At 38.6% G+C, this 23943-nt stretch overlaps 1 protein-coding gene across 4 annotated transcripts in view; it reads left to right on the top strand.

Moving 5' to 3' along the window:
- Nucleotides 1–23943, top strand: part of col4a6 (collagen, type IV, alpha 6) — an 87501-nt gene that overhangs the window by 54603 nt on the left and 8955 nt on the right. The window contains exons 5-30 of one of the 4 annotated variants that reach the window (XM_058395709.1): nucleotides 5236–5370; nucleotides 6955–6999; nucleotides 7192–7311; nucleotides 7888–7944; nucleotides 8363–8389; nucleotides 8751–8813; nucleotides 8916–8951; nucleotides 9351–9392; nucleotides 11682–11768; nucleotides 12226–12300; nucleotides 12770–12823; nucleotides 13093–13155; nucleotides 13285–13329; nucleotides 13412–13465; nucleotides 13644–13713; nucleotides 13820–13930; nucleotides 14026–14181; nucleotides 15058–15144; nucleotides 15277–15434; nucleotides 15607–15786; nucleotides 15898–16081; nucleotides 18249–18299; nucleotides 19284–19355; nucleotides 19481–19588; nucleotides 21611–21829; nucleotides 21911–22069. In XM_058395709.1, coding sequence (XP_058251692.1) covers nucleotides 5236–5370; nucleotides 6955–6999; nucleotides 7192–7311; nucleotides 7888–7944; nucleotides 8363–8389; nucleotides 8751–8813; nucleotides 8916–8951; nucleotides 9351–9392; nucleotides 11682–11768; nucleotides 12226–12300; nucleotides 12770–12823; nucleotides 13093–13155; nucleotides 13285–13329; nucleotides 13412–13465; nucleotides 13644–13713; nucleotides 13820–13930; nucleotides 14026–14181; nucleotides 15058–15144; nucleotides 15277–15434; nucleotides 15607–15786; nucleotides 15898–16081; nucleotides 18249–18299; nucleotides 19284–19355; nucleotides 19481–19588; nucleotides 21611–21829; nucleotides 21911–22069 — 2458 coding nt within the window. The remainder of the gene's footprint in view (nucleotides 1–5235; nucleotides 5371–6954; nucleotides 7000–7191; nucleotides 7312–7887; nucleotides 7945–8362; nucleotides 8390–8750; nucleotides 8814–8915; nucleotides 8952–9350; nucleotides 9393–11681; nucleotides 11769–12225; nucleotides 12301–12769; nucleotides 12824–13092; nucleotides 13156–13284; nucleotides 13330–13411; nucleotides 13466–13643; nucleotides 13714–13819; nucleotides 13931–14025; nucleotides 14182–15057; nucleotides 15145–15276; nucleotides 15435–15606; nucleotides 15787–15897; nucleotides 16082–18248; nucleotides 18300–19283; nucleotides 19356–19480; nucleotides 19589–21610; nucleotides 21830–21910; nucleotides 22070–23943) is intronic. The other 3 variants (XM_058395712.1, XM_058395711.1, XM_058395710.1) reach the window with 3 other exon arrangements.

The following is a 23943-nucleotide window of genomic DNA, read 5'->3' as shown; positions in this document are numbered from 1 at the left end:
GCCTGTACTGGCAGGAAGTGAGGTGCATGTTGGGTAACCAGGTCGGTAAGGCCAGTGGCTTAAGCAGACAGAATGGATTCTATTGTGTGCATTGTGAGGAGGAGGATTTGCCCCACAAATGAGGCAGTCTAGTGCACAATAATGCGGCTGGATTTTTTTTTATCTTGTGTGCATAAAATTGGCACATATTTATAACTGTGAGTCAATGGTTAAACCATTTATGGGGAGGCATCCTCACAAGGCTCATCACAAAAGAACTCAGAGTATACCCAAGTGCACTTTACTGTTAAATGTGTGAAATGAGTAAGCTAGAGTTTCAGACCTACCCAGTCTTTAATGATTGGATGAAAGGTTTTCTTGCAAAGGAGTTGCAAAGAATTTAGTTTTCTCGGCCTATCCTTTATGTTGAGCTTCTTCTGACATGATGTGACTTTTTAGGAAAATAAATAATCTTTCTTGGTCTCAATTAGCTAAACTTATGGGTTTCTTTAACTGCTGGGTCTTTCTGCAGGTGAATGCTAGAAGAAATATATATTTAAGGGTCATAAATAATCCTGAGGTATGTCGCCTCCTGTAGCTTAAATATTAATGCTTGACTGACAGCTCTCTTCCACCTAATGATTAAATAGGACCAACTGGATAACCAGTGGATCGCCAATGTGTTTATTACTGTCACTTATTACTGTTGTGTGTTTACAGGGGTACAAATATACTAGAAGCAAACATATCATCACAGTGTGTTGAATTTTGGGCGGAGCTCAAGGTAGTGCAGGTGATTTCTGGTGTACGTAAACAGTACCGTAAATTAGATGGAATGGTTGCCACCAATACCTCCCCACGTCCCATCTCCCCATCTTCTAAACAGTAACACAACTTTAATTCAGTAAGAATTAAATTTCTTACATTTTCTAATTTAACCATAAAGTATGCTTGCCATTGTAGTTCATAGTATGTTTTGGAAGACAGCATTGTGTCAAACAGTTATAAGAGTTTGACACAACAGGAAGCAGAAAAATGGTCATGTCCTCCATCTTGTGACATGATGTTTTCCGTTGCTTGGCATCTCCCAAACCATAAATATTACTCTGTAAAAAGAAAGTAAGTAAATAAGCATATGTTCTCCATCTATTCCAATGTCTAAATGTTAAATGTAAAACCACCACAAGCCACAACAAGCTTCATCTGTATTGGATCTGACACACTAGAGAGAACAACAACTATTGTTTCATTTTGCAAGCAAAGTGTATTTGGAATCAAAAGTCTTTCATGCCAGTTTTTTACGGCAATAATTTTCATTTCAAGTTAACAAAGTTTACAAAGGAGACAGTTTTCTTACATACGTCATATGTTATATAGGTCATTAGATAGCACATTGGGCTTTACGTGAACAATAAAATAATAAAACAAATATAGAATTAAATATTAAACATTTGTCTCACACCTCCGCAGTTAAGGGTTCACGTCCCACCTCTGCCATTGCCATGTCTGTGTGGAGTGTGCATTGTCTCCCCATGCCTTGGGGGTTTCATCCAAAACTCTAGTTTTCTCCCCCAGTCCAAAGACATGTACTGTTGGTTGACTGGCATCTCTAAATTGTCCAGAACCCTAGGATAAGCAGCGTAGAGAATGGATGGATGCTTATTAAATATAAATGACAAGAATGAAATAGCAGTAACTGAGATTACAGAGTTTGGTAGCATAGTTGATGAGCTAAATATCCTAAGAGTGACTGTTTGACTGTGTTTATCTTGTCCTGTTTGGTCTGGGATTCTATTTAATTTATAACAAACAACCGAGCTCTAAACTTTAGTGCCATTAAGATGATAGTGGCATCAGACCTCATAAGAAAAATATATATTAATGCTGGAGGGAAACTGATGCGTGTATAGTAGCTAATTTACCCTGACTCGTTCCTGACAACAGAAAAGTGATGAAAGCTGTTCCTTATGGATATAGGATATATCCTGTAATGGCACAGGTATGCATTGAGAAAGTAAAGCCTTAAATATTTACCACAGGCAAGAATCTAAGGTGCTGAAAGCTCCTGAAAACACGGTGCTGGGATAAAACCCAATAACTTTTATAGTACTTCAGGGAATGAAAGTGTATGAAATATGCATGTGTGAGTGTGCATGTCTGTGTATATGTGTATAGAGTGTGTAGCAGAATCAGGCTAACCTGTTATGAAGTGTGTCATTGACTTGGCTTTGTAACATGCTCGTGTTTAGCAAGAATTTTTGACTTTGCCCTGCTGTTTTTTTGTTGTTGTTGTTTTTTTACTTTTATCTCAGCTCATTAAAAAGACACTGTTTGTTAAGGTAAATATACAGGTCTGACTGATGATGGAGTTTTTCTTCTTTAATTAACTTACAAGCACTGTAGCTGTGGAAAGATTTAGTATTTTCAGTTGAGTGATACAATGAATGACCACTTGCCAGGATGTATTCCTGCCATGCACCCAGTGTTATAACATGGATTGATCAATTAAAAAGATCTGAAAATTTCAAAAGTGATACACTATATTACCAAAAGTATTCGCTCACCCATCCAAATAATCAGAATCAAGTGTTCCAATCACTTCCATGGCCACAGGTGTATAAAATCAAGCACCTAGGCATGCAGACTGTTTTTACAAACATTTGTGAAAGAATGGGTCGCTCTCAGGAGCTCAGTGAATTCCAGCGTGGAACTGTGATAGGATGCCACCTGTGCAACAAATCCAGTCGTGAAATTTCCTCGCTCCTAAATATTCCACAGTCAACTGTCAGCTGTATTATAAGAACGTGGAAGTGTTTGGGAACGACAGCAACTCAGCCACGAAGTGGTAGGCCACGTAAACTGACGGAGCGGGGTCAGCGGATGCTGAGGTGCATAGTGCGAAGAGGTCGCCAACTTTCTGCAGAGTCAATCGCTACAGACCTCCAAACTTCATGTGGCCTTCAGATTAGCTCAAGAACAGTGCGCAGAGAGCTTCATGGAATGGGTTTCCATGGCTGAGCAGCTGCATCCAAGCCATACATCACCAAGTGCAATGCAAAGCGTCAGATGCAGTGTTGTAAAGCACGCCGCCACTGGACTCTAGAGCAGTGGAGACGTGTTCTCTGGAGTGACGAATCGCGCTTCTCCATCTGGCAATCTGATGGACGAGTCTGGGTTTGGCGGTTGCCAGGAGAACGGTACTTGTCTGACTGCATTGTGCCAAATGTAAAGTTTGGTGGAGGGGGGATTATGGTGTGGGGTTGTTTTTCAGGAGCTGGGCTTGGCCCCTTAGTTCCAGTGAAAGGAACTCTGAATGCTTCAACATACCAAGACATTTTGGACAATTCCATGCTCCCAACTTTGTGGGAACAGTTTGGAGCTGGCCCCTTCCTCTTCCAACATGACTGTGCACCAGTGCACAAAGCAAGGTCCATAAAGACATGAATGACAGAGTCTGGTGTGGATGAACTTGACTGGCCTGCTCAGAGTCCTGACCTCAACCTGATAGAACACCTTTGGGATGAATTAGAGCGGAGACTGAGAGCCAGGCCTTCTCGTCCAACATCAGTGTGTGACCTCACAAATGCGCTTCTGGAAGAATGGTCAAAAATTCCCATAAACACACTCCTAAACCTTGTGGACAGCCTTCCCAGAAGAGTTGAAGCTGTTATAGCTGCAAAGGGTGGACTGACGTCATATTGAACCCTATGGATTAGGAATGGGATGTCACTTAAGTTCATATGCGAGTCAAGGCAGGTGAGCGAATACTTTTGGCAATATAGTGTATTAGTTCTGATAGCCCATATTTTGGAAATCAAATTTATTACATCATATAATGAACCTATCAAGGTGAAAGAGAGAGCACACATTTGGGCAATGGATTTTCAGAGTCAGGCTATGAGGAGGTAATTGTGTCTGGAGGCTCAACTCGGCCCTAACTGGAACCAGGTGGCCCTACAAATTACACGTACCTGTGCCTCTCTCTAACAGCCATTAATTGTAGGGTCTGAAAGTGTGTGTGTGTTAGTGTGTGTATGTATGTGTCTCAAGACACAGGCAGACATGAGTGAAGGCTATCCTTTGAACCACCACCTACACCTACACTACACCCCCTCATACACTCTCCATGCCTTATCGTGCCCTTAAAACATGTGCTAACGATCAGCTGTCAGACTCTTTCATTTGCCTACTACTTCAATAAAAACCCAACAGCAGTAAATCACCTTTTTTTTAGTGCCTGCCAGTGGTGGTTTGAGCACGAGGTGTTTCATGCTAAATGAAAATGCTGGATGTTGTCGCCCCCGTATGGCAAATAATCAGTATTGCAGGTGATTTCTCCATTTTAAAACAATCCGCTCGGTACTTATTTATTTCCTGAGGTCATTTATAGAAATTTCGAAAGCTATTTTTTGTTTTGTTTTGTTTGCTTTGGTTTTTGAATATTTATTCTTATTAATATCTGAGCAAAGTGTGATATCCTCAAACAGTGAATGACAGGATCTGATCAAGTTGTTGGATAGTTACATTTATTTGCGAAGATCAGTTTAGTTTATTATGAAATGTCAAAATGACCGCAATGCTTCTGCACCATACTCAAAAAGAAATTTTTAAATCTCCCTTTTCAGACTTTCAGAAGTGCTAGCATTTTTAATTATCGTTGAGATTTGTACAAAATAAGAACATTATTGTATTATTGTATTTCATTTCAGCTCAAGCCTGTAGATTTCTGATGTTCATATAGCAGAACCTGTCTATATTTCACCATGTGAAGGAAGCTGCCAAACATACATTCTCATTATCGCAATGTCTGGAACTCTTAAATACAGGTGCTCAGATGTGACCTCTAGAGCGTGCACATGACCTCCTGCATTCCTTTTAGTGATAGCCATTGCACTCATTCACTCCCATTGTGAAAGAAACATCTCCATGTGTAATAGATTTTAAATCACAGAGTACATGATATTTAAAAGGTGTACGTGCGGCCACACTGAATATTTGTATTCTTTCTGAAAGATGAAACAGTTTTGTTCAAAACTGTGTTGAGATAGAATGTCTGTGTTAGTGTAAAACAAACAAACAAAAAAAAAACAGGACAATAAATGATCCTTAGCTTTGCTCTGTTTGCCGACTGTTATTTCACAGTACTTGGCAGTTGAGGAAGCATGCATACTATTCAGTTTTGTTTTTAAATGCCACAGATAATTAGACAAATGATTGAGCTCAATTATTGAGTGTTTCTTTTATTTTTTATCACAGGGTCAGCCAGGGCCTTTAGGGCCATCTGGACCCCCTGGACCTGAAGGCTTTATTGGGGCCCCAGGGCCTGTTGGACCTAAAGGAGAAAGAGGGCATGGTGGTCTTCCAGGACCATCTGGACCTAAAGGGGACAAGGTGATATTACCTTTAAATGATACAGTAACAAACATTGGTACTGACTTGCTAACATTACTTGCATTGTAACTTACAGTGAGGGGAAAAATTATTTGATCCCCTGCTGATTTTGTACATTTGCCCACTGACAAAGAAATGATCAGTCTGTAATTTTAATGGTAGGTGTATTTGAACAGTGAGAGGCAGAATAACAACAAAAAAATCCAGAAAAATGCATTTCAGAAAAGTTCTACATTGATTTGCATTTTAATGAGTGAAATAAGTATTTTATCCCCTATTAATCAAAAAGATTTCTGGCTCCCAGGTGTCTTTTATACAGGTAAGGAGCTGAGATTACAGTAGGAGCACTCTCGGGGAGTGCTCTTAATCTCAGTTTGTTACCTGTATGAAAGACACCTGTCCACAGAAGGAAGCAATCAATCAGATTCCAAACTCTCCATCATGGCCAAGACCAAAGAGCTGTCCATGGATGTCAGGGACAAGATTGTAGACCTACACAAGGCTGGAATGAGCTACAAGACCATTGCCAAGCAGCTTGATGAGAAGGTGACAACAGTTGGTGCGATTATTCCCAAATGGAAGAAACACAAAAGGACTGTCAATCTCCCTCGGTCTGGGGCTCCATGCAAGATCTCACCTCATGGAGTTTCAATGATCATGAGAACGGCGAGGAATCAGCCCAGAATTACACTGGAGGATTTTGTCAATGATCTCAAGGCAGCTGGGACCATAGTCACCAAGAAACAATTGGTAACACACTACGCCATGAAAGACTGAAATCCAGTAGTGCCCGCAAGGTCCCCCTGCTAAAGAAAGCACGTGTACAGGCTCATCTGAAGTTTGCCAGTGAACATGGGTGAAAGTGTTGTGGTCAAATGAGACCAAAATCCAGCTCTTTGGCATCAACTCAACTCGTCGTGTTTGGAGGAGGAGGAATGCTGTCTATGACTCCAAGAAGACCATCCCCACCGTCAAACATGGAGGTGGAAACATTATGCTTTGGGGGTGTTTTTCTGCTAAGGGGACAGGACAACCGTACCACATCAAAGGGACGATGGACGGAGCCATGTACCATAAAATCTTGAGTGAGAACCTTCCCTCAGCCAGGGCACTGAAAATGGGTCGTGGATGCAAAGAGGAGTGGGCCCAAATTCCTTGAGATGTGAGATGTGTGCAAACCCGGTGGCCAACTATAAGAAATGTCTGACGTCTGTGATTGCCAACAAGGGTCTGCCACCAAGTACTAAGTCATGTTTTGCAAAGGGGTCAAATACTTATTTCACTCAATAAAATGCAAATCAATGTATAACTTTTTTTAAATGTGTTTTTCTGGATTTTTTTGTTGTTATTCTGTCTCTCACTGTTCAGATAAACCTACCATTAAAATTACAGACTGATCATTTCTTTGTCAGTGGGCAAACGTACAAAATCAGCAGGGGATCAAATAATTTTTTCCCTCACTGTATATCATGCACCTTATATCTTATATCCTTATATCTTTATCATACAGAGTGCTATAAGAGTCAGTTGAGTAGCAGTTTTGTAGGTAGAATTTTGTTCAGTTTTTGTTCCTGTTTCCAACAGGGTCCAGTGGGAGTTCCTGGCTTTCCAGGTATCGGTGGTATTCCTGTAAGTAACAAGTTTAATCAAAATAGCTTCTGTATTCTCTTCCATTGTAAATCATGTGACCACAAAATTATCACGTGATGATTGTTGATTAGCCATTTGCTTTTAATCAGACTCTACCACACAGTTAATCATCACTGGTGATATTGGCAGTGGCAGCAGTCTAACATCTGGTTTAATGTAACTTTGAAACAGGGTCACCCAGGAAGTGAGGGACCACCGGGACTGCCAGGAGCAGATGGCTGTAATGGCACACAAGGTGACCCTGGTTTCCCCAGCAGCTCCCCTGGAATACCTGGCAGCCCTGGATCTCGGGTAGGCATGTGGAAAAATATGCAGGAAGGACTTGCTGTTGTTATTTACTGTACAGCCATGACTGACGAAAAATGCAACAATCTGTGTTACAAAATACCAACACAATGTTTGCAATATTTTCTAAAGTGGAAATTTTCCTTTCGGTTAATAAGGAAAATGATTAGGATTTCCCAGTAAGTTAATTCAAACACTATCTCTGTGAATACTTTATAAGCCACACTGATTGTCGACAATAAAGAGTAACAAAAGTTATTATAGAACATGTGTAACACTATTAAACCTTATTTAATGACAGTCATGGTTTTGCAACAAGCTGGTTAAAAAGTGAATCTCATAGAAATGAATCAACACATTGCTACACCACTTCCCCACTGCCGAGCCACTAAGCTGCTGTTCATGATGTACTTACAGAAAGGATGCATTGCTAGTGATATATTTTATGGTACTACAAATCGAATGTTAACTCTTAACTCTTTATCTATTCTGTGAATTTAAATAATTAACTGCCTTATGGTTTATCAAACTGTTGGTATATAACATCACATGTCAGTTTTGACTTTTTTGTTTTTATATTAGGGGTTACGTGGTGTCAAAGGGCAAAAAGGAGAGCCACGGTTCATTTCTACACCCTCGGTAACTCAACACCTTACAGTGCACTACAGATTTTACTGACACTCTGTTATTGTTCATTAAGCATAATATTTGCTGTTGTGTTAATTGCTGTGATTACAATCTAATCACACACAAACACACACACTCACAAACAGTAAACACAGACACTGCACTTGCAGCCCAAGGTAATATAATTTTATAAAGAGTAGACACCCTAGCTATCATTTGATTGTGTGATATAGTGATAATCATGTATTGTCTTTTCCATATGTGAGCAAACAGTGCTGTTGTAAAGCTATTTTATTGGGATATACAGTATTTGACTACCTATAGCTTATAGTCCTGTAATATAATAGAGAATTCTGGTTCTGTCTTATATTTACAATTCAACACCTATCTTAGCCTGTCCTTCTTTCTCTTTTTGTGTGTTTCGCTTTAGATTCCTGTTGGTCCTGTTGGTGAACGAGTAAGATTTTCATTACAAATGCACACATTTTATACAAGTACCATTTTTTAATTGTCATCACAGCAGTTTCCAGTTTAGTAATCCAAAAGGTTCCCATATAAATGTCGATCTTTTGCTTAATTATATGGCAGGTGTCACTGACACACCCCAGAAATTACAGTATAATTCACCTTTTCTTTATATCCAATATCTTATGGTTACATGGAAATATGATAGTGCTTACTGTATGCTGAAAGAAATCTACATGCCAACAAGAAATGCAGGAAGATAAAGCAGTCAGAAAAACAGCATCAAATATTAAGTCACTGTTTTAGGGGAGAAGGAAATCAATCACTTCAGTCTAACATGGTTTGTCCTTTAGGGGTTTCCTGGTCCGGTCGGATTCCCGGGCCCCATCGGCCCCCTCGGGTTACCTGGTTTCCCTGTATGTATCCTACTTCAATATGTGTTTGTTATGTTCCTAGCCAAAAAGGAGGTCCTATGTAATAATATGTACCAATGCACCCTTTTATTTTTCTCTCTTCAGGGACGTCCAGGTGGTCCAGGTCCTCCTGGGCAAATAGTAAGTTGCAAGCTGGCATGTGCTGTAGTTTTTGTGGAGTTTTATGTAGAGAATGGTCAGATATGTAATGATCATTCTAATCTAAATTACAGAAAAAGACAACATTAAATACAATTACAGAAATCAGAGCCTTGTCATTTGTTTGGTATTCTCAGTTTTACCATATCTAAGTAGCTTCTCAAGAAGCGATTGCATAAAATCTGATGCTTTGAGACGCTTTAAGTACTGCAAAATTTGATGCAAACTATAACCCAAAAAATAGGTCACACATAATGGCATTTAATTTGCAATTAATGCTGCTCTCCCTACTGTTTTATAGATGTTAGATTGTGAAATTGATATGGCCACTAAACACAGATTGAATACTAGAATTGTCAACATTTCTGCTTTATTTTTTAGGGAAATCCTGGTCAGGGTTACGAAGGAGAGCAAGGAGAGAAGGTACTTCAGTTGTTCCTGTGTCAATTCATTCCCACACCAAAAAATATATAGTTCTCCATTCCCATGTAAAATCACTGTATTTCTGAAACAACATACATTTCACAGTAATCTATACCATATATACATAGATCTTTGTAATTATGTGTTGAAATTAAGTGCAAGCATTTCATATAAACCAGATGCCCCATTTTTACAAGTGAGTACATAAGGCAGTTAGTTAGGCCTTGGACTTGGTTACGACATGCAGAACTTTAAAATTGCACCTGACTACAATAACTGAGTCAGCTTATTCCTGAAGAAAATATCTTAGTTGGTCAGTGTTTAACCCCTAAATGTGTTTCTTGGGCTGTTAGTTACTTGTGATCTATTTATGCTTCTTCATACTCCAAAATGATTTCTGATTTCTGCCACTGAAACTGAATTAGTTGCAGAAAGCATGTAATGATTATTTAAATCTGTTTGACGGCATCTAGTGACAAAAAATCGAAATGTAAAAAACATATTTTTACATTTTTTATGGTTAGTAAAATATTTTGTACACTGTCATGGCATACTAAATTAATATTGACCCAAGTTCCAAGCATTTAAGGGTTAAGGGATCATTAGTGCTAGTAACAATGTGAAAGTAAATAAAAGCAATGTCATGCTAAGAGACAACATTAGCATTAGCATTCTTTCCTCATGTACCTTTTTTTCTTTAATTATTTTTCTAACTTGAGACATCATCATGTTACTTATTAAATCTCTTGCATGCTGGAATGGAGCCATTTTCCACTCTGAACCTCTTCCACCATACACTAACCCTCCCTTATTTTGTTTGCTAATATCTTATCTAAGTCATGTTTCCTCATTTCTAAACAACTACATGACTTGGCTTAACAGAGAAAGAGTTTACGTAACACTTTTTATGAATGCTTTCCTAAGTTTCTGTAGTAATGATAGCAATGTGTAGATGGCCCAAATAATCATTTTTCACTGTTTGGCAAAGCAACTTTTAATAAAGACATTTAAATGTTATGATTGAAAACAGGGCTGAGATTAGTGTGCCACATCCTTCCTAGCATTAATCCTTTTATTCTTTAATGATTAATACCAAAATCAGGTGATTGGATCATAGGAAGTATTACTGAAAACTCTTAACTGTCTTCTCTGTAATGCATGCAGTGAATGGTGATTTTGTTTCAGTTGTATGTCAGGTCAGGGATTCCATAAAGAATCATGATGTTACAATTCTGTATGTTTAAAATATCTATTCCAAATATTTTTCTAATTTTTAAATGGAATCCTTGAGCTGCCATATTGGTTGATATATTGAGTGGACTGTACTTACGGTTACTGCCTCAGGCATAAGAGTGCAACACAGTCATAACCTTAATACACAGGAACATTGTGTGTGCTTGGGTTCTCACTATGTTTCACTTTTACACCTTACAAAACCCTTAAAACCTCACTGTGCCGGTGCTGGTTTCATCTGCTCCCACTTCTTGTGTGATTCCTTTTTCCTTTCGATCTATTGAATGAAAAATGTTTTGGCCCTGTGGCAGCATGCGAGTTGAAGTTTTTGACCCCTTTGTTTTCATGCAAGAATGAACACTAACCGATTTTGGACAAACATTATGCATGCTTTCCTTACTCATAACTTTAAAAAATATTCTGAATAAACCTTGTATGAGGAAAAAGCTAGGTTTACTTACATGTGTTAAATTGTGATTTTGGATTAATAGGACTGAAGGATAAATGAATCAGTAATTGGTTTTGGCCCTTTGCTAATAGATGTCAGGAGTATACATTTAAAAAGAGTCCTTTATTTATGTCTCCCATTTCTTTTTTTCTATTAATTGCTTATTTTTCTATTAATTGCTTAATTTTGTTGTTTCTCACTCCTTGTTCCTAGAGCCAATGTCTCGCATTTCTCTTTCTGCATTTTAATTACTTTTCTTTCTTTCTTTCTTTCTTTCTTTCTTTCTTTCTTTCTTTCTTTCTTTCTTTCTTTCTTTCTTTCTTTCTTTCTTTTCTATTTCTCTCTCTCTCTCTCTCTCTCTCTCTCTCTCTGTCTCTCTCTCTCTCTCTCTCTCTCTCTGTATCTTTTGCCTTTTCAGTCGCTTTTCATTTTCTCTCACTCTGTTTCTCTTTTTTTCTCATTTACTCTAGCTGTGTATCCATCACAGTCTTTGCACTTACACTTTCTCTTCCTCAGCTTGTTGCTTTCTTTCTGTTTCTCTCTCTTCACCCTCTCCTTCACGCACTTTCGGGCTCTAATGTGTACTCTGTGTGTGTTGTGGATCTCAGGGTGATATAGGTCTGCCGGGACTCAGGGGTGCTCCGGCTGCTCTGTTAGGCTCACCAGCTATAAGCACAATCAACAAAGGAGAGAAGGTAACACACAGGGGACAGTGATGCCAGCCCAGGGAGGGGCTCTGCCAGGGTGAGAATGATGCATGATGGGAGAAAAGAGGCCCAGAGAGACAACTGAATCCTCCGAAAAACATTTTAGAACAGACAGCATTTCTGCTGCGATCTCCAACCAATCCTCCATTCAGCTACTGATCATATACTGATCTGGCTATAGATTGACATTAACCTAATGTAATGTATTTTAAAAATGCAGTTCATCAAAGCCTCTGCAACTCTTCCTGTCTCCCTGAAACTCCTTCTCACCCTGACCTCCCCATCACCCCACGAGGGGTCACAGCTTTTGAAAGTCCATTTCATAACCGCATCCCTCAAGCCCTCACCACAAAACCAACTAGCTCCCGTCGTCTCCGCCTCCGTCCAGCCATCCCTCCATCCTGTCCTGTATAAAAACTCTCTCTTCCTTGGTTACCGCATCCAGGGAGACGTGGGCCTGCTTGGTGACCCTGGAGTTGTGGAGTTTGTTGGAGTTCCAAAAGGGGGCAAAGGAACTCAGGTTTGTGCAGTGGTGCTGCTCAGACGGATCAAGTGGACAAGGATATGATCAAGCCAGGGAACACCCTCTTCCATCAGTCCTGCCTACTTCTGCAGTCATTTTCCCCAATGAATCATCACACTAAGCACATCCAAGGATATAACACTATACCACTTCATCCACTAATTACTGATGTTCATGTTAAAGATGTTATTGTATTTGTTTCTGTTCTCTCATCATTAACATTTTTTTATCAGTTTTGATGTTCTTGTGAAGATTTTGTGGGCATTTGAATCATCTTACAACCTATTTTATAATTTGCACTTTGGTATATTTCAATCCTTTCCAGCTGAATCATACATTTAACACACTATTTAGTAAATGGTGTAATAGGTCACAAAAAACTTTTTATTGGTTTTGTCTGATCACTTTTCATACTCGTACACCCCTGTCCCATCTCACTCTACTTGTCATGCTGTCTGTTGATCAGGGTGATGTTGGCTATTCTGGTGTATCAGGACCTCCAGGACCACAAGGACCCCCAGTAAGTGACCGAATACAGTCTGTGTTTTCTTTATAAAAACTCTATTATACCTTATTTGTTTATCATTGGGATGTCAGATTATAGTGGTATACATCTTATGTATAACAACAAATGGTCAATAATATACATATATTATGTAAAATTTATTTACTGGTCTATCAGTTATGCACATATCTGGAAAGCTCAATGGTTTGTTTGATTAAAGGGTTGGTACTAATGACAGTATGCCATATCCTACACCCATAACTGCTCACTCTCCCCATTCCCAGGGCCCATATGGCTACAAGGGGGAAGTTGGAGAGAAGGGAATTCCCGGATTACCTGGTTTGAGGGTAAGTTTTGTTCTGTTGTCTCTAGGTAATAAAGTATTTTCGTAACTGTTAATGTCTGATATCTTGAATTATAACTAAATGCTCAGGTGGTTGAGTGTTTACTGTCAGCTTTACTATTTAATTTTACAGGGTCCTCCTGGTTTTAATGGACCACCTGGAGAAGATGGCCCAAAGGTAAGACTTCAAAATACATACACTTAAACCGTGTCATTAATGCTTTACCATTGGAAAATAATCATTTCTATTTTTATCATAGGGGTATAGTGGGAATCCTGGTCTCTTCGGATTACCAGGCACTCTGGGCCCAAAAGTAAGTAGGAATTTAGATGTAGTTGAGGTCAGAGAAAGTTAAAACACAAAATATTTAAAAGAGGGATTTTTCATGATTTCAGGAAAATTCAGTACTGGTACTTGTAATGTGAGAACCTACATAATGTAGGTGTGGCATGCTGAAGGTAAAGACTGTCCCTTGTATCATTTCTTTGTAGGGATTCCGGGGAGATCCAGGTCCACAAGGGCCACCTACCTATATTGGTGATCTAGAAACATTTTTAAAAGGTGACTGCTATTTCTCACTAGCTCTCCAATTCATGCATGAATGTTCTTATACACTTCGATACACTAATACGCATTAATAAGGCACCTCTCCTGCATTCTCTTACAGGTCCTCTAGGTGATCCTGGTTTTGAGGGCTTGCCAGGCCTGACTGGAGATACAGGTTCACCAGGACTTACTGGACCTCCAGGAGAACCTGGAACTTCATCCTTCGAAAAAGGTGACTGTGATACCTCATAATGCCATGTCCAGAGATACCACAATAAAAATACATTGAACTGAACTGTTACTTGCTGAAAATTTGTCTTCACTCAGGTAGCTCAGGCTTTCCTGGCTTCCCTGGTTCTTCTGGACCTAAGGGAGAGAAGGGAGACCCAGGTTTTCCAAGCTTTAGTCCTGATGGTTTCCCTGGAGTTAGAGGGCCACCTGGACCTCCTGGGCCACCAGGACCTCGAGGCACAACTCAAACAAGTAAGATTGTTATTGCAGTGACATGTTTAATTGACTATTTTCTTTTCCAGTTTTTGAAGTATTACTTGTAAAATAAGCATTAAGTAAACTGTATGTTTAATGTTTAATGTTCAATGTGTTTCATTTTAATGTGTTCAGCTCTGTTTTAGGGATGGAGAATATGTTGTTATTTTCTATATATTGTTATATGCTGTGAAATTATAAAATATATTTTCTATACATCTTAATTTACAATCTTGTATGTCCACAAGTATGGTTTATGACCATTGCTATAAAGAATAAAGAAACTAAAAATGGCAATAATATTAAACACACACATTGTTTTTTCCCCCTTGGTAAAGATGAATTGGTTGGCCCATGCTTGGTGGTGACTAAAGGTCAAATAATACAAGGTAGTCTATATTTAGTGGGTATGTTGCATATCAGTAATGCAAAAACAAACTCACCCCTACATTGTGACTCATGATGACCAAAAAAGTATTTATATGATCAACTATAATATATATAGATGATCTAATAACCAGTCTATACCCTTACTCACAAAACATGCTTCACTGAATGTCTACCTCATGCATAAAAAAACAGAAGTAAAGAGGATACAGTTGTTAAAACATGTTTTTATATGTTTTAAAATATACAGATTTCTATGACTGAGTCAATGGAAAGTGCTACAATAGATAGGTCTTCAAAAACCTTGTTTTATGTATTTACCTTTACCTTGCTAACTAACATTTCCAGCATTTAACTGAAGACAATGCAATTTTAAAATACTTGCTTCATTTCTATATAGACATTTGTAGTTCAAAATATACAAAGTTTAAGACATGGGATATTTTGTTATTTTGCGAAATCAACTGTTGCATTGCCACTTGTCAGCTGTGTTTCCTGATGACCAGCCTGGAACACCAGGCATAAAAGGCAGCAGAGGTCAACTGGGATATAAAGGGGCAAAAGGACAAAAAGGTAAGCAATCTTGTACTATTCACTATTCTATCTTGTAAGATTGGAAGCTTGGAAAAGTACCTGGATTGAACCTGATGTCCTGGATGTACATTTTTACATGGGTTAAATTGTAGGTTTTCACTTTTTTTGTAGGTGAACTTGGAAATTGTGATTGCATTGGTAATGGCACCCCTGACAAGACAGGCCCTCCAGGACCTCCAGGGCTCCCTGGTATCACAGGGCTCAGTGGGAAGAAAGGAGAGGCTGGTGACCCAGGACTTCCAGGATTCCCTGGACTACAGGGGCCAAGTGTAAGTGGCATGAACTGATAACTGCTATTAAAGTTTCTTGTATACTCTTGGTAGAATATCATGAGTTAGACAAAGTTTGAAAAATAGTGCTCAAGTTAGAAAAAGGGAGCTGCTCTGAAGAATTGCTACCATTCATGTCTAATGTTGAGGCAAACATTGTGCTTATTTTAAGGGTCGTCCCGGAGCGGGTGGCTTTGCTGGGATTAAAGGAGAGAAAGGAAGCTCATATTATACTGGTAGACGAGGACAGAAGGGTGACATTGGTCAGCCAGGGCCTGCTGGTCCAACAGGTGATGCTGGGCAACCTGGAAGAAATGGAGCCCCTGGTTTTCCTGGTGCACCAGGACCACCAGTAAGTGGATGGCATAGTAATCAGTCCCAAGTATCCAAACATCTCTAAAATAAACAGCATCTGTTAGCCACAAAAGTTGTATCTTTCATTTCTGCCGCTCTTTTCCTGTAGGGTGATGCTGGTTTTGGGGTGCCCGGAGACAGAGGCTATCCTGGATCTCCTGGATTGAAGGGTATTCCAGGTATACCTGGTGAGCCTGGCACTGGTCACCCAGGTATCCCTGGTGTTAGAGGGTCTGAAGGTGACCCTGGTATCAGTGGGCTTCCCGGGGTGCCTGGACCTCCAGGACAACCAGGTAAGTTATAAACCAGGTGGATGGAATTGCCCACAAAGTAAACAGAGAACGCATGTCTTTGTATCTTTGTGAATGTAGATATAGATACAAATTGTGCTATATGTGTACATGTGACAAATGAATATACATATGTATATATGTATACATGTGCACATGTATATCCATGTGCACATAAAAATGGTCTCTGTGTTTGTCCATATGTTAAATAATAACTCTCACTTAAAATATAACTTTGATGCAATTCACCAGGAAGTGGCAAAAAAAAAAAAAAACTATATTGATATATAAATCATTTCCTTAAAATACAAGCCTACTCTCTAATTCAAGTACACCTATAACATTACCTACATGAATCTTACTGAAATTATAAGTGTTAAACTTTTTAAAATTATATTTATATTTAAATGTGATAGAAATATACTTTTTTGAAAATGTATTATTATTATTTGTTTAAAATGAAGTTAAAGAAAACCATCAAAGCTTTAATATAATAATAACAGACAAAAAAATAACAAGGTAACCTGGAAAATAAGATCAATAAATCTTTTTAAATAAAGCACAACTTGGCAAGCACCAAAACACTACATATTTTGTGTGGTTTTATGTACTGGTTTTATGTATAGCATAATAGGACATTGTAATTATTAATATATCTTAATTATTATTTTGAAAGTGTATAATAATATGACATTTTCTAATGTTTTTTAACACTGAAAAACACTGAAAAAACTGCTGGAAAAAAAAGAAAATTAAAGCAAATGATCAAAAGAAATTGCAATATGCAGCATATAACTTAAATTCCTGAACCAGACACCATGTGGAAATTTATTGCTTTTCCAGTGGGCAAACTAACTGCTTTAATGCATTTATGTTTTTCCCAAATTATTTTTTCAAGGCTCCTGTACAGTAACAGATTTACTTTGGGTTTCTGATTTTCAAGTTTGCTATATTTTGAATCATAACATTCTATTTCCAATTGAATCCTCTCTTTGCTGCCGCAATAAACATCACACTTCTGGGAAGGTTTTCCAGGTTTGGGATGGGAATTCTGCTCAAAACTGGCAATCTTACAGTAATATTCCTGATTTGTCCTGCAGTTTCCTGGGGCCCACACCTATTCTGAAAACAATAAAACTCTGTCCACATTTATTGTTTACATTTACATTTATGGCATTTGGCAGATGTCCTTATCCATGGCGATGTACAAAAGTGCTTTGAAGTCTCTATCAGTGAATACATCAATACTGGTTCACTGGGTCTCAGACTAAGGATGCCATCAGTCTAAAACTCTGTTGGGGGGAAATATAGCACACAGAATCAACAATGCTGTACAGTATAACACAACAATTCAAATAGCACAAACACTATATAGAACAAAATAGCTCTAACTGAGTTAAGCATATACACAAAAGTCAGAATCCTACCTTACTAAAAGAGAATAAAGAATTGGATGAGTATAAAGGTACAAAAGTACGGGTATGGACTAAAAAGTACAGGATGGCAAAACAGAATTAAGAAGACTACTGGAGTTGGCTGTGATTTTGTGTGATGTCTTTTTCCATTTAAATAAAATAAAGAAGAAAAATTTACTCTTAGGTTGCTTTACAGATAAATTCAAATCACTCGTGCATTTATTAAGCACTAATATTTAAAAAAAAAAAGATTACTGAAATAATGCTTGGCCAAAAAATAAATTAACAGGAAAAATGGTTAAAATAATAACCAGCAGCTGCTATAAAATAATTACATACATGTAAATGTATGTGGTTCTGTGTGTGTCTGTCTGTGTCGTTTGACATGTGTATGTGCAGATTTCTTTTCTCATTCTGCTTGTGCTAACACATTTTCCTCTTTGACGGTTGATTGACAGTTTGGGAGAACTAGCATCAAGAAAAGTAACATCTAACTTGCAACTAAAATACTCTTCACCCTGTCAATCTGTCTCTCTGAATTGGAACTGTGCAGAAATGTGATTTTGCTATGCTTTAACAGAACATGCCTGGTTTATTCGGATAAACCTTTTTTTTATTCCTTGCTAATGATATAATCTTCTCCATGCTTATGCTTAAAATGATTTGATGATGCTCTCTGAGTGAAGTGATTGATGGACTGATTAACTGACCGCATCTCTTGCCATTTCTCTTACCCTTGCATGTTGTCTGACTAGGTGACAGCTGTGGGCAGGCGAGGCTTAATGAAGCCTCTTTCGCAAAGGGAGGTGAGAAGCCCAGAGCTGTAGCCAGTAGAAAGTTTTTTCAGGTTGAATGGATCAGACATCTCAAGCCTAGCCTTTACTGACATCATTCCCTTTAAATCATGGCTGAGGTGTCTTCTCCAGTCAGCTCTTGCACTTTATTGGTGTGGAATCCAGTGGAATAACAGGGGCACCTGTTGGATATTCTGGAGTAAGCTGGGCCAGGGGACAAAGGAATACAGCTGGTGGGGTAAAAAAAAAAAAAAAAAAAGGAAAAGACTGGGAATATCAGAGTTTGGGATGACCGATTACCTGCTACACTTGACTCAGAGCATTTATTTATAGCACTACCCTCGCTGCAATGTGTCTTCAGCTTACGCCAGTGCATACAACACGTGCACACAATGACAATGCATTAGCTCTTATTGCCAAATCAAGCTAACAAAGCCTGGTGCATGTGATCAACTCAACCCTGCTACGCTGTACACTGCAGGGGTTTTAAAAAACGACTGCAGGTATCCCACATCATACCACTAAAATAGATAATATCTTACGTTGTAGTTTAATTAAACATATTGACTTGGCCATATAGAGTTAGTAATAAAAGCTGTATTAATAAACCATTGAATAAAAATTATTTTTGATACACTATTTAAGTTGGTCTAAAGAGTTATTTAATGTTCTTTGTTGTTTTTTTTCCAGGTATATTTATCACAGTATTTAAAATATTTATCACAATAATTTCTGGATCATATTACTTTACACTAAACTGATTTTAAAAATATTTAACTGGACTTAACATTTTCATATCCTGTCAGAATTTTTTTCTTGATTGGATGTAAATGGTTTCCTTTTATATTTTGCTTTCAAATGCTTATGCTTTTTTAAGGTGACACAAAATCAATTACATCAATTACATTGTTGTTTAAAAAAAAAAGGTGGTTTAGAAACAGACGGCGCCCTGTGTAGATGATTTGAGCATGTAACTGATGATCTGAATCTCCACAGGACTGTCACTGCCCTGCATAATTCCAGGAGAACCTGGTAATCCAGGTTTCCCCGGACTGCCTGGAGTCACAGGTAATTCTTTTCCTCCTGATTTGGACTTTGATCAAATTGATGAACAAAAAGATTTTTTTTGTCTTGTGATGATTTTTGAGGTGATGTCATATGCAGTTAATATAAATAAATCTGTGTGTGGGTAGGCCCGAAAGGACAGCGTGGTCCATCAGGACCAAGTGGAAGGCCAGGTATTGCTGGGTCAAAAGGTGAGAGAGGAGATCCAGGCAGTGGAGGACAACCTGGAGCACAAGGTATGATCCCATTTGTCATTTAGAATAGATTTCGACCCTTTTGAGGCCAAAACACTGATTCATCATTATTCCCAAGAAGGTGGAAGAGTATATATATATATATATATATATATATATATATATATATATATATATATATACACACACTATATTGCCAAAAGTATTCGCTCACCGATCCAAATAATCAGAATCAGGTGTTCCAATCACTTCCATGGCCACAGGTGTATAAAATCAAGCACCTAGGCATGCAGACTGTCTTTACAAACATTTGTGAAAGAATGGGTCGCTCTCAGGAGCTCAGTGAATTCCAGCGTGGAACTGTGATAGGATGCCACCTGTGCAACAAATCCAGTCGTGAAATTTCCTTGTTCCTAAATATTACACAGCCAACTGTCAGCTGTATTATAAGAACGTGGAAGTGTTTGGGAACGACAGCAACTCAGCCACGAAGTGTTAGGCCACGTAAACTGACGGAGCGGGGTCAGCGGATGCTGAGGTGCATAGTGCGAAGAGGTCGCCAACTTTCTGCAGAGTCAGTCGCTACAGACCTCCAAATTTCATGTGGCCTTCAGATTAGCTCAAGAACAGTGCGCAGAGAGCTTCATGGAATGGGTTTCCATGGCCGAGCAGCTGCATCCAAGCCATACATCACCAAGTGCAATGCAAAGCGTCGGATGCAGTGGTGTAAAGCACGCCGCCACTGGACTCTAGAGCAGTGGAGACGTGTTCTCTGGAGTGACGAATCGCGCTTCTCCATCTGGTAATCTGATGGACGAGTCTGGGTTTGGCGGTTGCCAGGAGAACGGTACTTGTCTGACTGCATTGTGCCAAGTGTAAAATTTGGTGGAGGGGGGATTATGGTGTGGGGTTGTTTTTCAGGAGCTGGGCTTGGCCCCTTAGTTCCAGTGAAAGGAACTCTGAATGCTTCAACATACCAAGACATTTTGGACAATTCCATGCTCCCAACTTTGTGGGAACAGTTTGGAGCTGGCCCCTTCCTCTTCCAACATGACTGTGCACCAGTGCACAAAGCAAGGTCCATAAAGACATGGATGACAGAGTCTGGTGTGGAGGAACTTGACTGGCCTGCACAGAGTTCTGACCTCAACCCGATAGAACACCTTTGGGATGAATTAGAGCGGAGACTGAGAGCCAGGCCTTCTCGTCCAACATCAGTGTGTGACCTCACAAATGCGCTTCTGGAAGAATGGTCAAAAATTCCCATAAACACACTCCTAAACCCTGTGGACAGCCTTCCCAGAAGAGTTGAAGCTGTTATAGCTGCAAAGGGTGGACCGACGTCATATTGAACCCTATGGATTAGGAATGGGATGTCACTTAAGTTCATATGCGAGTCAAGGCAGGTGAGCGAATACTTTTGGCAATATAGTGTATATATATATATATATATATATATATATATATATATATATATATATATATATATATATATATATATATGTATTAAACTAACAAAAAATGCACTGCATTGTGGATTATGTACTATTTTTGGCAGGGGTAGAATGGTACAAATCTGCAAATTAGTCTGAGTTTAAGTAACTTTATGTTAGTATAGACTGTGGTTTAGTAAAGCATTGAAATTAATCTTTTAGTTAGTTATTATTAGTTAGTTATTTTAGTGCTGAGGATGGCTGCATGCTAGTTGAGCTGCTTTTGTTGGCACAGTGGGCTTTGAGTTACGTTTTACACTGGGTATGTGTTCAAATCCCAGCACAGCCAGGATACCATGGTTGGGTTCTTAGAAAAGGTCCTTAACCTTTTGTTCAGTTGTGTCCTGTCTCAATTGCATACTGGAGTATGCGTTATTTTACACTATGTTAGATATAACAGTACTTTATTGTAAATATGTTTTACAGTTTTTACTCTAAATTCAAAGTAGTTTCAAAACAGCAGGGTCAGCTGGGTGAAGGACCAGGCTTGTCAATGTTTTAAATGAGAAAAGGAAATTACATTTTGGCAAAACTATATTATTGATTTGCTTTAATGCAATGGATTTTGCAGGCTTCCCTGGGCCAAGAGGAGATCCCGGTTTACCAGGTCCTTCAGCAAATGGCCTTCCAGGTGCTCCAGGAAAAGATGGACGTCCTGGGTTGCAAGGAATAAAAGGAGAACCTGGCGAGGTTTTAGGGGCAGCTCCAGGAATACCTGGACCTCCAGGACTAACAGGAGAGTTTGGAGACAAGGGCCAACCAGGCATTCCTGGTTTCCCAGGCAGACGTGGTAGGTATAATGACCCTTATCTCAGGACTATTGTTAATTAGTTCTCAGTACTTCATTTATGAATAAGACTTTTCCTTGTAGGTTTTGATGGCCTCAGTGGTAGTGCAGGTGTAAAGGGTGAGCGCGGTGCCAATGGCTTCCCAGGACTTCCAGGGCCACAAGGTCCACGAGGTGTGACCCTTTATGATGGCACTGGATCTTCAGGGCCACCTGGCAGTCCTGGACTCCCTGGATCTCCAGGTGAGACAGTGATAAAGTATACGATTATTCTTTCATTCACTGGAATATTAAGTTGTCCGTCTGTTATTTTTAATGTTCCTGTGGACCTTTGTCTTTTACTTTGAGAAAACTGAGTTTTTTATTCATATCAACAATTCAGTGTAATCTCACAAAGCATTGTAGTGAATGCATCTCTGTTTGTATTTTTGTGCACAACGCTTGTCTTTTTCTGGTACTGTGATAGATACTCATCTCCAGGACACAAGTTCTACCAAAACATATTGTTAAATACAACAGGGATGATGCTTTTTTAAGCCAGACTGAGGAAAGTTTTCAAAAGGATAAAGCAATGTAAAATAAACTAAACTAATGTAAAGTAAGGGAGAAAGAACTATGAATCACGTATGTTCCAGCACATCTGGAGATGAAATTATCATAATGTTCTCTGACTGCTCTTCTCTTTGTCAGTACATTCTCCACTGTACTCTTTCTCACAAATACATCTCATTTTATTCCTCTATTCTCTCAATGTCCTCTCCATCTCCTTCTTTGTCTTTTTGTCTCTTCTTGTCACCATCTCAATCATCTCCATCTTCCCGTCCCTTCCATTTGTGATGACTTGCACCTATGTTCTTGGTGCTGGGTCAATTCTCTAGGCTGCCAAGGTGAGAAAAGTTATCAACCCACTACTTCTTTATAGAGCTAAGTCTAACAACCACGTCTTTTCTATGATATAATTCCTTAGTCTGCTCCAGAAATTAGAGCACCTTAACTTCCTAACCAAAGCACTTAAGGAAAGGGATTATGCTTTGCTGCTTAATTAAGCTGTGGAGAAAGATACTGTCCACTTTCTATACCATTCCTGTTTCCCATCAACACATAATTCTTTGGTAATAATAATTAACATTAACTTTATATATTTATAATCCATTGCACAATATAATCCTTTATTTGTATCAAGCTGTCCTGGCCATTTATTTTCATTTATCTCTCAGTCTTGGGGTGGTATAAATCATGTGAGGTATATGTTCTCATCCTTCTTTTATAAGAGTGCGTATGCGAGTGTACATTACAGTATGTGCTGTATGTTCTTGAAGAGCAGTTGCTAATGTCACAATTTGCACTAATGCAATCAAGCCACACTAATGTAGATAAACTCCAGCCATCTGCTGCACTGCTATAACCCCAATCTGCTTGTGTGACGTTAACAAGCCTTTATAAAAATTTCTAAAATCTGACGACTTTCTTTAAAATAAGCTAATATTTCAAAATGTGCATATTTATTACTGTTTTATTATTTTATTATATTGTATATGTTCTAGTAGTGTTTATTACTGAGCAGTAAATTATAGTTAATGATTTAAGACTATTTTAGTGACTAGATTTATTTTATTTAAAGTAATTCTGCGCAAATTTATGCTCTGATATTTTATATACAGTAAAGCTGTCAGATTGTTGATAATATAAGATACCTAAATGTAAATTTAAAGTATAAGTATGTTGAATGAGATATGGTGACCGTTTGAATGAATGAATTTGGTGATAAATGAAGAAAGATTTATTTGCAGTGGGATTGTCTAGTGTGTCTTTTAGTGTGTAGATATTTTCTGAATGCACACAGATTAAAGGTTATTTAGTTATATCTTAATAAATCATGTCAGATGAGCTCACGTGAATATGACTCAAAATCTGCTCATAAATCCTGTCTGGCTAGCTCATGTTAGCTAACACACTGGCTGAAATACATGCTGATATATTAACACTAATTGACTCATTCTTCCAGCTTGATGATTTCCATATATGGTGTTATATCAAAAACATATTTATTGCGGTGTGCAATTTGCACACATGGGATTATGTGTTTGTGTGTCTGTCTCAGTGGCTAATGTGTGTCT

This window comes from Hemibagrus wyckioides, linkage group LG07, assembly GCF_019097595.1.
Source record: "Hemibagrus wyckioides isolate EC202008001 linkage group LG07, SWU_Hwy_1.0, whole genome shotgun sequence".
Taxonomy (NCBI): Eukaryota; Metazoa; Chordata; class Actinopteri; order Siluriformes; family Bagridae; genus Hemibagrus; species Hemibagrus wyckioides.
Note: the sequence above shows the minus strand (reverse complement) of the source record. Positions and strands in the feature narration are given on the sequence as shown.